The following is a 14,961-nucleotide window of genomic DNA, read 5'->3' on the forward strand; positions in this document are numbered from 1 at the left end:
TGACTAACGTGAGAGGCAGAAGTATTATATTAGCTTAAATTAAACTTTTGCAGACATTTTTATGAACAGCCAGCAAACCTGTTTCAATGTTCATACGGGCTCCTGATGATTGTTCTAAGACAGACTTAAATAATTGTGAATCTCTCCTTTATAGACTGTTTGTTTAGAAGCTGAGGTTCAAAGTTCCTTCTTGACCTTGGAAACAGCAGTTGAGAAACACTGAGATTGTTGTTTCAGGGTAAAGAATGAACCTCTAATCTAATCTAACATTACTAATTTCCCCTTCCTGGGTATCTTTCATGCTGTGGATAATACAAGAATGTCCTACTTGGTTTATAAATGTATCTAAAACATGTTCACTGACCTATGACTCATCACTACAGGGTCTCTGGCGGTGTCCGTCACTGATATGACGGCTCCCGTGGTCGGGTCATCTGGGGGAGTGTACGCCCTGGTCTCAGCACACTTGGCCAACGTAGTAATGGTGAGTTTTTTTTCATGTGTGTGTGCATCTGTGTGTAGATAATTATCACATCACTCAGTTGTCCCGTCACTACAGAGCATCGTCACATCATCAAAGCCGTCTGTTTTGGGGCCCTGCAGGTGCTGCTCTATCTACAGATGCCATACATTCCACAACATCAGTTTTTCCTTTTCTCCCCCCAAAGATCTGAAAAGTGTGTGAGCAAGTGCACGTGTTTGTGTGACAGCATGTGAAGAAATCTCATCACATCCCACTGCACTATAATGTCCTTTTACATCTATGCTTACTCTGTTTGGTTTAAAACCCAACCTGTTCCCGCCCTTCCTCTGCGGGTCGTCACACACACATACATTTGGCAACAGGCACTCAAGGTGAACCTCTATTATACGTAACAGGGTACTCATTATGTACCCTTCCATATCCTTGGCATCATTCTCGGGGTCTGGATGGAGGGGATTTTCTTCCTCTGCTCAACTGAAATCATATTATCTCCCTCAGCAAGAACAGATCGGGGGTCAGAGTGTCTCTGAGGCTTTCAAAATTGACATGAATTGGGACAGAGGGTGAGATCTCATGTCATGTAATGTCAGCATGTATGTGCGTCTGAGAGAGACGTGACCTTCTAGCACAGTTTTTCCTGTCTTTATCTTCAGAATTTGAAAATGTCCTCATGAATTCTACATCCCTCTCTTTCTCTCTCTCTTTCTGTAGAATTGGTCGGGAATGAAGTGTCAGTTCAAGTTATTCCGGATGGCCATGGCTCTGGTTTGCAGTAAGTCTGAATAAAGTGGACACACTCCACTTTCACCTCAGCTTAAAGGATAAGGCTGACAATATACTATATTCTATATTTGTTATTGTCAACACATCCCACTAAAAACTAACAATGCGTTAAGTCTGTCTCTTGGTGTTTTACAACTTCTCTACTCCGTCTGTGGCATCTTCAAACCCATTTATTCCTGCTGAGGATATATACTTTTTTTCCCATTTTGATGTGTTTTTAGTTTTTGGACAACACTGGTGGAATAAGCTATATCAGGCTTTGGCTAGATAGACTCTACTTGTTAGGACGATCAATTTGTTGTTGATTTTGGTTTTTTCATTGGATTTGTTGACAGTAGGAAAAATACAGAATAGACTCAGACAAAATAAGATAAGAGATACTTTAATGTCCCCATAGGGAAATTTGTTCTGGACTTCATCCTGCAGTTCCACAAAAGATAAAATCATACATACTGCATAGTAAAAGAAAAAATATCAGCAGTTTGCCTGTACACATATACACATACACACCTATTGACAACGGTGACATATTGCACAACTCTCGTGGCCAACGTCTACATTACATGTTAGTGTTGAGAAGCTCAATGCACACAGTCAGGAGTTAATGTGTATAACGGTTCAGCCTGCTCTCGGGAACCTTGAATGCTCTACCAGAAGGTAAGAGCTGGATCTCTGGCTGGAGAATGTGAGTTGGATCAGACACTATTTTCTGTGCCTGTCTGATAATAGACTGCTCATAAATTGTTTGGAGGCTTTTTTTAATCTCCATAATTTTCATAGCAGTCTGTGCCAGATGAGCGATCTGTGATTTCAACTGTACTGTCGTTTACCGTACCAGGCTGTAATACCATATCTCATAATACTCTCTAATACTGCATGGTAAAATTGTAACTCCATAGATCCAAAGTCTACATAAAAAATACTGTTGAAGTCTAGAGCAGAGACACTTATTTCAAGCTTTACTCTTAACCTGCTTGTTATACTATTCCACCATTAGAATTTAGTCTTACAGCAAAGGTATAAAATTTCCCCCCAAAGGCAATAGTGTTCAACTTTTTGCTGGTGTAACATCTGCACATGGTGACTGTCTAATAGGGTAATGGGAACAGGGCCATAATCTGGTGGGAACCTCCTTAGTTTTTGTTTTATTTAGATCATTTAGGATAAAAGTGGGTCAGCCTTCTTGTGTGTTTCAACTAAAGGGTGTGCTTGCCCTTGACCCATATTGTTCAGAGGAGGTGTAGCTTTGAGCCACGACATTTGTAAGAGTAGAGAGTTGAGGCTTTCATTAACACAAAACTGTCACTAGTGGTAATGAAACTAAACCTTTTACCATTACAGTCGTTATTGATGGAGTCTCTAGTTAAAAGATCAGCTCAGACTGTCTTGAACAAATTTACATCAAGACATCATCCTTGTTGTCATGAGCTCAGTGACTCGGTATAGTTTTCAGTAACTTTGTACTACATCCTTTCTCACATCGTGCATTTCTCTCTCCTTTTTTCTGCTCACAGTGAGCGTAGAGTTTGGTCGGGCAGTGTGGCTGCGATTCTACCCTCCGGCCTTTCCTCCATGCCCCAACCCCAGCTTTGTAGCTCACCTGGGAGGGGTGGTGGTTGGTCTGACGCTCGGCGTGGTGGTCCTGCAGAACTACGAGCAGCGACTCCAGGAGCAGTCTCTGTTTTGGATCTTTTTCTGTGTCTACACTTTGTTTGTGCTCTGCGCTGTCTTCTGGAACATCTTCGCTTACAGCCTGCTGGACGTGCGACTGCCCCCACCACCATGACGTGCTCATTAGAGCCGGACAAGACATTGTATTTCCTTTTTTCCTCCATTGGTGGATGCCTGACCGCCTGGCTGGATGAGTCACTTCACCCTTCATATTCTGAGCACCATTGAAGGGTGATCAGAGTCGTCTGACAGCCACCTTATTCCTGATGCAGGGTTGGATACCTGACATGCATCGGCCCCTTCTGTCGGTTTCCACACACTTGCTTTCTTTTTGGGATAAGATTTACCATCCTTCCCGCTAACCATACAAGCTAACCCAGCTAATACTTGTCGTCATCTCTGTTGGATGTTTGTCTCACGAGTGTCAGCCAGTGGGGCTTTTGTTGACAACACTGTGTTGACAAATGAGAAGCCTCAGATCTAACACAACAGGAACAAGCAGGAACAGTTCTGTCCACATCGCTTAACCTTCTCTGCCTCTTCATCCTCGACCCAACGGTGCCTACTCATGGAGACGTCAGCCTGATGAAAGTATATCTGCACAGTTGCCTCTTGTGTAGGGTGACAGCAGTAAAACCCTGCAGTAGAAACAGTTTTCAGACAAAAAAAAGTTCCTGAAAATCCTGTAATCTGCCTGTGCCCTCATCATCAGTAAATGAAGAATAAGATCATATGACAATTTAGGCTTAGTTGATGTTTTGTCCTCATCATGAGCATGAGAGGTTCAGATTAAACAGACAGCAGAGTTGCTGAACCTCTGTTGCATTAACTCCAGGTTTCACTGTAGCGAGCGGGTTTGCAGTATATAGGCTACAACAACCTTCAAAAAGGAAGAGGAGGGTTATGTAATCAGTGTTGCCTTCAGGATTTGGCACTTCTTCATAAAAGGATTAGTTTGTGTTCAGCACTATTTGAACCTCAAACTTGTGTCTTTGACTTTTTTTTTGTGTGTGCAAGAAGCGCAACAATTGTAACATTGTGTATACAGATAAAAAAGAAGCAGAAGTGCCATTCAGACTTTTAAGCTTTCAAAAATGATGCCAAACCATTGCTACAAGCACCAGGGGAAGAGCACATCCCTTGACAAGTATTGCTCTTGTGTCGAAGCGAAATGAATCTAATTTTGTCTGTAAAGAGTCAGTCGAATGTAACAGAAAATCTCTCTCTCGGGACAACCCAGAAGTGCAGTCAAATTCTTGTCATTTGGTTGCCCCCTTTGGGCATTTGCAGTGATTTTTGTGCTGGTTGAAATCTGCAAAGAAGTGACAAAAGTTTTATTTATTGATGGGGAGGCGGTGAATTAATGAAAGTGGGATTAGAGTACCGAAAGCATTCATCAATGGGGACAGTTTGGCCATTCTGAATAAATCTAGTCTTTTTCTCATAACCAAACGTAGAAGAGCACACATGCCTGACCTCGACTACATCCGGGCTGGGGTCATTTCACTCTCAGTTCAGGACGCAGTGGGGGGCGGGGGGAAGTCAATCGATGATGTCTCATTAGTCCCTGTCACAACTTAAATTGTTAATTGATTGAACTGGGATAGACAGCGACCCCAGCCCTATGCTGTAGGTCTCAAACCGTACTGTACTTTAACCTCATGTTACACTGGTAACTGCTTCGCACAAACATTATTATAATGTAATTAAATACAGATTAATATTTTAACATTAATGCATTTGCTGTTGATTTTTTTTTTTTACTTGGTGATATTGGTATGTTGTGTAAATTGTTTGGTCCGTCTGCATTGTGATATGTTCGCTATATCCTGTATGTACCCTATTTAAAAATTGGTTAAAGATGGTCGGGGATTGTATATAATAAGGGCTATGATGCAAAACTGAGTGAGGGGTAAATCAATGATAATATTTTAACATTGTGCATATTTTGTAGATTTGATATGTACATACTGGAGTACATTAAACAGTTTTATACAGAAACAAAATGTGATTTCTTTGGATTTATTTCCTCACCTATATCCGCGTCTCAATTGTTGCCATTTCATTCGTTTCACATGATTTAGCTGTTTAGCAAACAGAAAATAGAGAAAAACATAGAAAGTGTGCTAAATGTTCTTGTCATCTTTCTTGTGAGTGTGTATGGACGCACATGTGTGTCTCTGTATATGTGAGTGAAGGTTTAAACCCATTTGTGCTGCTCCAAAACCTCATTGTGACATTACCTCAGGTCACACATGCTCTCTCACACACACACACACCAGTTTTATTCAATATCCAAGGACAGGAATTACCCCTCATTGTTCAAAGGAAAGTGCTCAAACCAAGCCGGTCTGCAGCCTTGAAACCAGATTAGCTTTAAACCCAGTGTTTAGAAAGAGCTCAGGGCCCCAGACTGGAGAGCCGGGGTAAGAGCCTCTGAGAAGAAGCATACGTCAAAGTGATCAATGAAATGTGTGAGCATACAAGAATCAGCCATAATTCATTCAGAGAAGGGACCCCTTAAGCTGTCACTGAACGTCTTCTCTGTCTAGCCAGTACAAGCATATGGAGAGCAGCGGTTTTTGAAGGCGTACAATGAAAAATTCATTAGGTGGCCAAGGAAAGTTGTCTCTGTTGCATTTCCCCTTCATAAATCTCACATTTCACAGGTAATCATTCACCTTGGTGAAGAAGAGAAGACAAGGGAAACTGTAGGGATGGAAAATCTGTCTGAATGCATTTGTAGCGTCTCTGCATTTACGCGTCCTGCTGAGAGCAGCACTTGTAACAATTTGGCTCTGATTTAATATGCAGTGCAAGTAGACAAAGCAAGGTTGAGAGCTTGATTGATACTCTGTTGAATGATTATTACCACTGTTTCTAACTAGAACATACCGCCTCAGTAGCTTATGTATTTTAAATAAACGATGATGATCATAATGTGAAAGTGTCATAATTGGTGTAGTAGTTATGTATGTTTTTCATTTTATCTTGTAAGCGTGTGTGAATGTTATCTATGCATTGCATGTGTATCTGTGTATGATGTTGATCAGTGCTGTGCAGTGGTTAATTCAGTGATCTCTAGTATTAATGTGGGACCAACAATTACTACACTACATGGCAAAAAAAATATGTTTGTGACAACTTAACAAAGTATTCATCTCAAAGGTGCTGAATGGCTCAGTGCAGGCCAGTCAAGTTCTTCAGAATCAGGAACAGGTTTGTTGCCAAGTAGGCTTACACACACACAAGGAATTTGCCTTTGTGTTGTGGTGCATAACAGTCAAAAAAATAGAAGGTAAAAAGAAAAATACCACTACCATGAAAGATAGGTGATATAACTATATAAATAAAAATTAAAAATTAAAAAGTGAAATATCGTAAATGCAGTAAAAATATATTTTAAGTGAGAGGAGCTGTGGAATTATACAAGATATTGACCAAGAAAGTGTAAAAGTTCACAGTATAAAAAACAGTGTAAACACTTCATGTTATGTGCAAATGTAAAATTACAAATAATTGCATTAATGTGACATGCCTGTGATGGTTTCACAGGTGTGCAGATGATGACATTTTTACAATAATATAACACCAAACTTAGAAAATAAGTTTTTATTGACTGTGGTTCATGCGTTGGGGGCATCGTCATGCTGAAACAGGAAATGTTGCTACAAACCTGAAACGTGACTGCCACTGTTGTCTGAAACTTTACTGAATGTTGTGGCATTAAAATGTCCCTTAATAAGACCTGAGGGGCCAAACCATGAAAAACAGCCCTGGAACTAAAGTGGACAGGGGAGTCCACATACTTTTGACCAAACAGTGTATGGATATTATAGTTAACTAAAACTAAACTAAAAACTAAAACTAGGTGTGAAAAAACATTTTAGTTAACTGAAATAAAATACAAACTACACTTTAGAAAAAAAACTAAGTGAAACAACATTGTGTACTGACAAAACTAACTAAAGTAAAATAAAAATATACAGAAAATGATTTTAGTTTTAGTCTTTGTCCGATTGGTCAAATATGTCAACACAACACGCATGTCTACATGACTTCACAAAGTGTTGTGTTTGTATTGTAATATCTATATACTTCTTAAATCTGAACTTCTTAAGTCTCGTGCCTGACAAATATTCCCCATATTATAATTAAAAACATAATACTGAAACCAATAAAAAAACTAAATTAAAACTAAACACTTTTAAACAATAAAAACTAAACAGATCTACAGTATCTACTCCTGCTACGTTGTCTCCATCAAGCGGACGATGACGAAATAACAAGCAAGCACGTGAAAAGTCTCGCGTGTTTAGGTACGTCAGTCTGAAGCCCACCACGTGCACTTCTCACTGCCCGTAGTGAAACATTTCAGAGTCTAAAATAAATAAATGAAATACAAATAAAATAACAGACTTTTCCCCAAACAGTTTAAAATACACACTTAGCAGTGATCAGAAAAGTTATCAGACATCAGGGATTTTTTGGATTCGAAAAAAGTAGTTTTTTTTTTCTTTAAATAAAACAAACAAACAAACAAAAACAGTCTGAAGTTTGGCTTAAAATGTTTTTGACCTAAGTGTGAAACTTCCCAAAGAAGACACAGATTGATGGCATCATCTGAATTTTCAATTTATCATCCCAAAACAAAACAGAGTGAGCTGTCTGTAGCAGTGGAAATAAATGATGTATCCAACGTCTTCCTCTCTGTTGCAAACTAGGAGTCATGGTGAAATATCAACATTAGATGCATCTTGAATTGGATTTGGTAATAAAATGTATGAGGCTCACATGGCTTTGTACAGCAGTAGAGACTTTGGTGTTGATGTGTAGTTTTTAATGGCACAGTCTCAATAGGTGATTAATGACGTCATTCTGCTGACTGACATAAAATGAAGGAAAAGCTGGATAGTTTTGCTTATTCATTTACAAAAACAGACACCAAACATGTATCTGTAAACTCAGTGTGAGCTGATATAAATGAAATGTTACCTGTTATTGCTCTTGTAAGGAGACCTGTGATAAAGCCAGCTCTCACAGTTTGTCATGAGTGATACCTCACAAACAATACCCCATTAATACAAATAGCAAAAAAAAAAACAAACAAAAAAAAAAAAAAACCCCAAAACAAAACAAAACAAAAAAGTTGGTGGTTTGTATAGAGCAAACATTTTTCAATCCTTTCGCTATCTTAAAGGTGATTTTGATTTAGTGGACAGGTGTGAGTTTTGGAGGTTTATACAAATAAGGAGCTGCGTAAAGAGTTTGGGGAGTTATATTAAGTGAAAAGGAGAACCAACTACTATCCTATTTTTAATTTGCCTATGAATGCACAACCAGCATCAGTCTTTTATAAAATGATGGCAAACACTCTATAACTGTGAAATTTAAAGGCAAATATGGGAAAGAGATCTGAACTCAAACATTGAAGCAAAACAAAGAGTTAATAAAAAAAACTGGAATCACAAACAATACAACTTTAAGCTTGACATAGCACCCGTCTAAACCATTAAAAAGTAATTAGGCTACATAAAACCGACTTTGACAGAGGTTTGTCGTGAGCGCGCACAATCCGGGGGCGTGTATATGACGTGACGCTGGCTACGTCTATTTGCTGGCTACGCGAGACCGTCCACTACAACTTCCTCCAGCGAAGCGCCATTTTCGGCGTCGTCACGGGACCAACAGCATGCTGTTGTCAAACAGATAATAAGACTGGGATATTGTGTTGTACGACCTCTTTTTCAGTATTCATTGAAAGATGGGACGAAAAAAGAAGAAGCAAATGAAGCCATGGTGCTGGTATCCTTTTGAATGGATGACAAAATACCAACATAGGAATCGCAGCGGTTAGAAGTTAGCTTGACAAAAGGAAGGCCTAAGCTAACGTTAGCCTCTCCGTGGGTTTTTAGCGTTTAAGATAATATAAGCCTAACTATTTGGTCATTGGAGGTTTGAAAATAATTGTAATTATTGATTTTATCCAGTCTATACGTAGTGTGTGTAAAACAGTTGGCCTCGAGTATATTTACACGGTAATAGATAACGCTCAGTCCACGGTAATGCTACGAGGAAGCTCGCTAATCTGTTAGCCATACATTAGCAATCCAGGGTATCATTTATGGCTCGAGCTTAAAGGTTGAATAGTTTGCAGTCTTGCTTTCTTGTTGTGTAATCTTACCGTTTGTGCTGCTCGTCATTGATCGTAAGTAGGGATTAACGTTTCTAGGAAGCAGGCGGATTGTTTGGGCAACGCTCACGTTGTTTTGGAGGCTTGTATGTGTTTATCCGCTTTGTTGAACTTGGGTGTTGCATCGTGCAGTTTTCAGTGTTTTGCTGCGCACGTTTCCACTTTTCGAACACAATCCATAACTCCTCCCTCAAGGTATTGCAATCGAGACTTTGATGATGAGAAGATCCTCATTCAGCATCAGAAAGCAAAGCATTTTAAATGTCACATTTGCCACAAAAAGTTGTACACTGGCCCGGGCTTGGCTATTCATTGCATGCAGGTGGGTGTCTTGTTTTTCTTGTCCATAGAGTTTCCTCATAGTGTAGAACCAATTTGCATTTGTTGTTGCAGTATGTGCTTGCTCACTTTGCATGTGTTTCAGGTACACAAAGAGACGATTGACAGTGTACCAAATGCAATTCCTGGAAGAACAGACATCGAGCTGGAGATTTACGGCATGGAGGGAATTCCAGAGAAAGACATGCAGGAAAGAAGACGAACGTTAGAACAGAAATCACAAGGTTTGTACAACTCCGCGTACTTTACTGGCTAATTTTAAAAAAGACCAATGAATGAATCTTTGCAGATGCTAGCCTAGATGACTGAATTAAATGTTTTCTTAGACTGTATTATGGAATTGTGTAATTGATACACACATACAAGGTTAAGATATATTTCAGGTAATGTGTAACATCATGTGATATATTCTTCTTTCTTTCTGAAGGCAGCGTTCTTAAATTGTATGAACCCACTAACCCTTTCCTTGTGAAAGCTTGAGTTAATTAACATTTAGTTTGTGCACCTTTTTAGTATGAGCATTACCTTTCTGTTTACAGAGAGTCAAAAGAAAAAGTCAAACAATCAGGACGATTCTGATGAGGACGATGACGATGATGAAGCCGGACCGTCGGTTCAGCAGGTTGCTGGTATCCAGCCCCAGCCAGGCTACGCGGCTCCGATGGCTCAGCCTGGGATACCGCCTGTGGCTGGTGCACCTGGGATGCCTCCTGGCGGATATCAAGGCAAGGACCACTTTAGGGCTGAAGATTTAAATATAACGTGCAATACTTTTTTTGTAAAAATGACAAACTTAAACCCCCACTATTCTGTGCTTTATATATGTTGTCTTCATCCTGTCTCTGGATTTAATAATCTGTCTATGGATTGACTTTTCCAGCTCTCGTTTGTGTGTTTTTCATGTATGTATGTATTTACTTCAACAATAGCTGTTTAATCCTGTGCTAATGCTGTGAAGCATTGACAGCGTCCACAGGTTCAGACCTGCAATCTAATAAAAATGTATCAAAACAGAGTGCAAAACACCGTCTAAATCCAGCTTGGAAAACTTTGAGAGGGTGTGGGATAATTGCATATGCATTCTTTTGTTGTGTTCAGTTACCAAGATGTGTAGCAGCCTGTGTGGAGTGATGCACCGTTGAATTTTCAGTAAACAGAGCAACGTCCTCTTATTCATTGTTACAGGAATGCCGCCTATGATGCCAGGTGTTCCTCCCATGATGCACGGCATGCCTCCTGGTATGCATGGAATGCCACCAGGGTAGGAACTCGCTCATTAATTGTGCCATGCTCTGTTTTGAGGTTACAGTTTTATTATAGGGTAGACTGTATTGATTACATGCTCATACAACAACAACAACTTTGATCTGAATGCCTTTTGCAGCATGATGCCAATGGGAGGGATGATGCCTCCAATGATGCCAGGGATGCCTGGTATTCCTCCAGGTGAGTTCTGTGTTTCTGATGAGAGATTTCAAACCCTCTCTACACATCAATTGACTGAGTAATTGTCGGTGGTTTAAGCTGTCATTTATTTTCCAACAATATTGTCTGTGAAGCGTTTGATTTATGACACTGTATGAACCCCGTAAAACTCAGCCACACTACTGAAAGCCTAAACATATGAAAATGGATGCCTGTTTATTAATCATAACTCAGTTTAATACTTTTTTTCACCATGATTGTGGCTCACAAACTATAACTTGCATTGCTGTTGGGCAGAGCAGTTGAACATGTTGGTATGTAATGTGTAAGTTAAAAAATTTCTTCCATTTAAATAACGGATTTCAGACAAAGAATTTAGGACCATCATAGCTCTTTGAAATTCTCTTGTGTTTTAAACTTGCAGCTCTTGTTGACTAAAAGGTTTCAGGAACTTTGGACTAAAAGTCCCTTTTATGTGCTGGTTTCCAGTTGCATCACATCTGAAGACCAATGAAGTTTAGGCAAATTAGACCCATGACAGATTGAAAATGTCAGCGGTTTAAAACACAGTTTGCATTCACAAGGAATCAAAATAGTGACTTCTGCTTTTTGATGAGTCTTGATGTTTGAATTAGATTCACTCTCAGCTCAACCGCAGGTCACTCTCTCGTCTCTTGTTCACTTGCGTTCTCAGCTTAGTCACACTGTCTTTTTTTAAAACAAGTTGGAAAGCTGACAACAGAGCCGAACTGTTTGACATGAAGATTTTTAACACTAACAAATCATGAGAAATGTCCGCTCTCATCATGTCAATACCAGAGTACTTCCTTGTTTTATGAATGAAGTTGTAGCCTCGGTGTCTGTGTTAAACCAATCTGTGACGGTCAGACCATCAAACCCACCTTTGAAGTTTCAGCTTCTTTGGAAAGTTCCCTGATTCATTTGTTCCAAATGCAAGTTTAGTTTCTGAGTTCCTCAAAAGGTTAGTGATCCCCTGAAGAGCTTCATGTGACGGAAACCAGAGAACTCCTTTAGTAAGCTGACTGTCTGGTTGATTACTCAGGAATGCCACCTCACATGGCTCCGAGGCCAGGGATGCCCCACATGGCTCCAGCCCCCGCAGCAGGAGTGATACCCAGTCGACCGGCAGTACCAGCAGCCCAGCCCGCCATCACCAAACCTCTCTTCCCCAGTGCAGCACAGGTGATTACCATGAAACCCTCTACAGCACACACTCACACACAAACACTCACACACAGTATTCAGGAAGATTGTGTAAAGAATTTATATCTCAACATTTCTGATGACCAGTTTCCTCATATTCTGTCGTCAGTTGTTCCTCTTTATCTGTCTACTCCACTCCCATTTTATTTTTTTTAAAAACCGGTGTCACTCTCACATAGTAAATTTTGTTCTCATAATTAAATTTGGATAGATTATGTAGACATGTGACATGCCAATGCTGTGATCTCCTTTCCATCATGCTGCAGATGGGCTCTGGTGTTCACAGCAGCACAGCAGCCGTTTCCTCTCCACCTGCAGACCTTCAGTCTGCCTCCTCAAAGCCTCCCTTTCCTAACACTCCACAAGTACGCTCACAGACAGGACTTTGACTTGGACTGTGACAGCTGCATGTTGCTTATTTATTAACTCTGCCTGTAGATTATGAAGTTGTAAACTAACAGGATCTGCCTTGTTAGCCTACTTGTGCATCAGAACGAGCATGTCGGTGACATTGATGATGTCAGAGATTGATAATTATCCCTGACAAGAACTGGCAAACTGTTTGTTTGTGCGCTTTTATTACTGTGCATGAGCTTTGTTTCATTAACACAGAATGAGGCATAACAAGGGAGTTTTAGTTTTGCATCAGCTGCCCCTCCTAACATCTGAAGCATGAATTCTGCAATAACTGCTCATCATGCTTTGAAACAACTTGCAGCAGTACATAACTTGCTGGCATTATTTCCCCCCACAATCTGAAATCTAAATGTCCGAATTGACACAGTTGATTGGTTCTGCTTGTATATCAGGATTTGTTTCATCTAATAATCAATTAACTCTTGATACAAAAAAGGCATTTAAACATTCTTAAATTGAATGTTGGTGCTTTATACTTCTCAAAGTGATGTCTTACATAATGATCGTCTCAAATGTAAAATCCTTTGACTCTTGGAAAGGTTATGGAAGCACCAGTTTGTGGTATTTAGCTTCACCAGTCAGTTACCTGTATCGTCTCTTTTGTACAGGCCCAGCAGAGCGCTTCAGGAGCCGCAGCCTCAAACTCCCACAGCACAGCCTCCTCCTCCGACCCACCCAAAGCAACATTCCCTGCGTACACCCAGCCCTCTGTCTCTTCTTCCTCTTCCACTTCTTCTTCTAATCCTTCTAGCAGCACTGTGGCCAAACCCCCAGCCACAGTGACCAGTAAGCCTGCCACCCTCACCACCACGAGTGCAACTAGTAAGTTGATCCACCCTGATGAGGATATCTCACTGGTAAGTTGCTTGAGCTTTCTATTTTGCCCTTTTCACAGTAAGTAATGACTGATACATATAATAGTACAATTAGTAATAGAAAATAAAAGGTTACTGCAGTATTTTTACCACCATATCTGTTCAAAATATTAATATGATAAGCATGGAAGCATATCTGCCAAATGTCATAAAGAGCATTTAGTTTGTATATTCTTACTCTTACTTGGTAGTTTCTCCTTTTGTGGTCATGTTGAAGGATGAATCTGAACTTGAATGTCCTCAGTCTGAAATCAGGGCACGCCAACATTGGTACCCAGTTTCTCAGCGTTTTTTGTGAGCATTTATCTCTGTACTGTAAGGGGCCTATCAGTGTTTCTTTAGTCTGAATGTTTGCTTCGTGTGTTGTCCCTGCCAACAGGAGGAAATGAGGTCCCAGTTACCCCGTTACCAGCGTCTTATACCCAGGCCGGGCCAGGCCCATGCGGCTGCTCCCCCAGTGGCGGCCGTGGGCGGCATGATGCCCCCGCAGCAAGGCCTGCCACCTCAGCAGCCTGGCATGAGGCATCCCATGCATGGTAAGAATAAATAAATTAAAAAAAGTAAATAGTCAGACTTGCAGATTTTGAAGTCATGCATTAGACATAAATAATTGAATCTGATGCATTCTGTCCACCCTGTGCTCTCTGCAGGTCAGTATGGTGCTCCTCCTCAGGGCATGCCAAGCTACATGCCTGGAGGGATGCCTCCATATGGGCAGGGTCCTCCTATGGTGCCCCCTTACCAGGGAGGCCCTCCCATGGGCATGAGGCCGCCTGTCATGTCTCCGGCTGGACGCTACTGAAGCAGCAAAGCAGCCACCACATTAGGTTTGAGGTTAACACCTTTCTCTCATCCTTGTGCTTTTTCAAACCTAGCTGCCAGCAAAGAGCAGTAAGACCAGTGGTGGTGAAGACAAATAATTCATTAGAACACATGGACATTAAATGTAACATCTTTATTGGAAAACAGCACAACACCACACAAGTTCCTGACAGCTATCTTGTTGTTATTTGATTACATGTGAGGATATATATTATTTTTTTTCCCATAGGTTTCACTCAGGTTTATAGAAGTGAAGTGTGTTAAAATGATTCATATTTCTTTTGAAGCTGCTGGAGTTACATGAACGTACCAACCCCTTACAAAGGCAAGTTTATCTTGTAAACATTTAATTCATTTTTATTTTGTTTCTTTTTTTGGTAGATTGATTGAGGCCCTCACAGCACGCGTAGGTGCTGTTGGACTTGCGTCCCCAACCTTGGTTGGTGAGGGTCTCAGTGACGAAGATGATTCCAACTGAGTAGTGTTAAAAATCCATGACTCATCCGTGTCTCTAGCTTTATTCTTATTTCAGGTTTGTTTTAATATTTCCTGGTCAAAGGGGTAACTGTATGCATCCTTTGTAATGTTTTATGAAACTGTTGTAATAAAATCCATCTTGAAATCCAATCCTGGTTTTTCCTGACGTACATGGAGGTGAGTCATGAAGGTTTGTACTGGTGTTGTATTTCTAGACATCTTCAGGCTCTTTTTTTTTAACTACAAGATGT

The 14,961-nt window shown here is 40.4% G+C and overlaps 2 protein-coding genes across 4 annotated transcripts in view; both read left to right on the plus strand.

Annotated features, from left to right (window-relative positions):
* The window catches only part of rhbdl3 (rhomboid, veinlet-like 3 (Drosophila)), a 62,077-nt gene extending 57,982 nt beyond the window's left edge, over window positions 1–4,095 (plus strand). For both annotated transcript variants that reach the window (XM_067580042.1, XM_067580034.1), the window contains 3 exons: window positions 384–484; window positions 1,196–1,256; window positions 2,782–4,095. In XM_067580042.1, the coding sequence (XP_067436143.1) occupies window positions 384–484; window positions 1,196–1,256; window positions 2,782–3,053 (434 nt within the window). In that variant the 3' untranslated portion in view covers window positions 3,054–4,095. The remainder of the gene's footprint in view (window positions 1–383; window positions 485–1,195; window positions 1,257–2,781) is intronic.
* A 4,469-nt stretch (window positions 4,096–8,564) lies between these two features.
* Window positions 8,565–14,860, plus strand: znf207b (zinc finger protein 207, b). 2 transcript variants are annotated; one of them, XM_067580023.1, is made up of 11 exons: window positions 8,565–8,743; window positions 9,327–9,453; window positions 9,556–9,694; window positions 10,010–10,195; window positions 10,656–10,731; window positions 10,855–10,916; window positions 11,959–12,098; window positions 12,386–12,484; window positions 13,145–13,393; window positions 13,791–13,947; window positions 14,062–14,860. In XM_067580023.1, exons 1-11 carry the CDS (start codon window positions 8,703–8,705, stop codon window positions 14,211–14,213), a joined length of 1,428 nt encoding a protein of 475 aa, XP_067436124.1. In that variant the 5' UTR covers window positions 8,565–8,702; the 3' UTR covers window positions 14,214–14,860. The 2 variants fall into 2 exon arrangements, with proteins under 2 accessions (XP_067436124.1, XP_067436117.1); XM_067580016.1 differs by lacking the exon at window positions 12,386–12,484 and having other exon boundaries at window positions 8,571–8,743.
* Window positions 14,861–14,961: the final 101 nt, after the last annotated feature.

The sequence above is a fragment of the Thunnus thynnus genome, chromosome 3 (assembly GCF_963924715.1).
Source record: "Thunnus thynnus chromosome 3, fThuThy2.1, whole genome shotgun sequence".
In the NCBI taxonomy this organism is placed as follows: domain Eukaryota; kingdom Metazoa; phylum Chordata; class Actinopteri; order Scombriformes; family Scombridae; genus Thunnus; species Thunnus thynnus.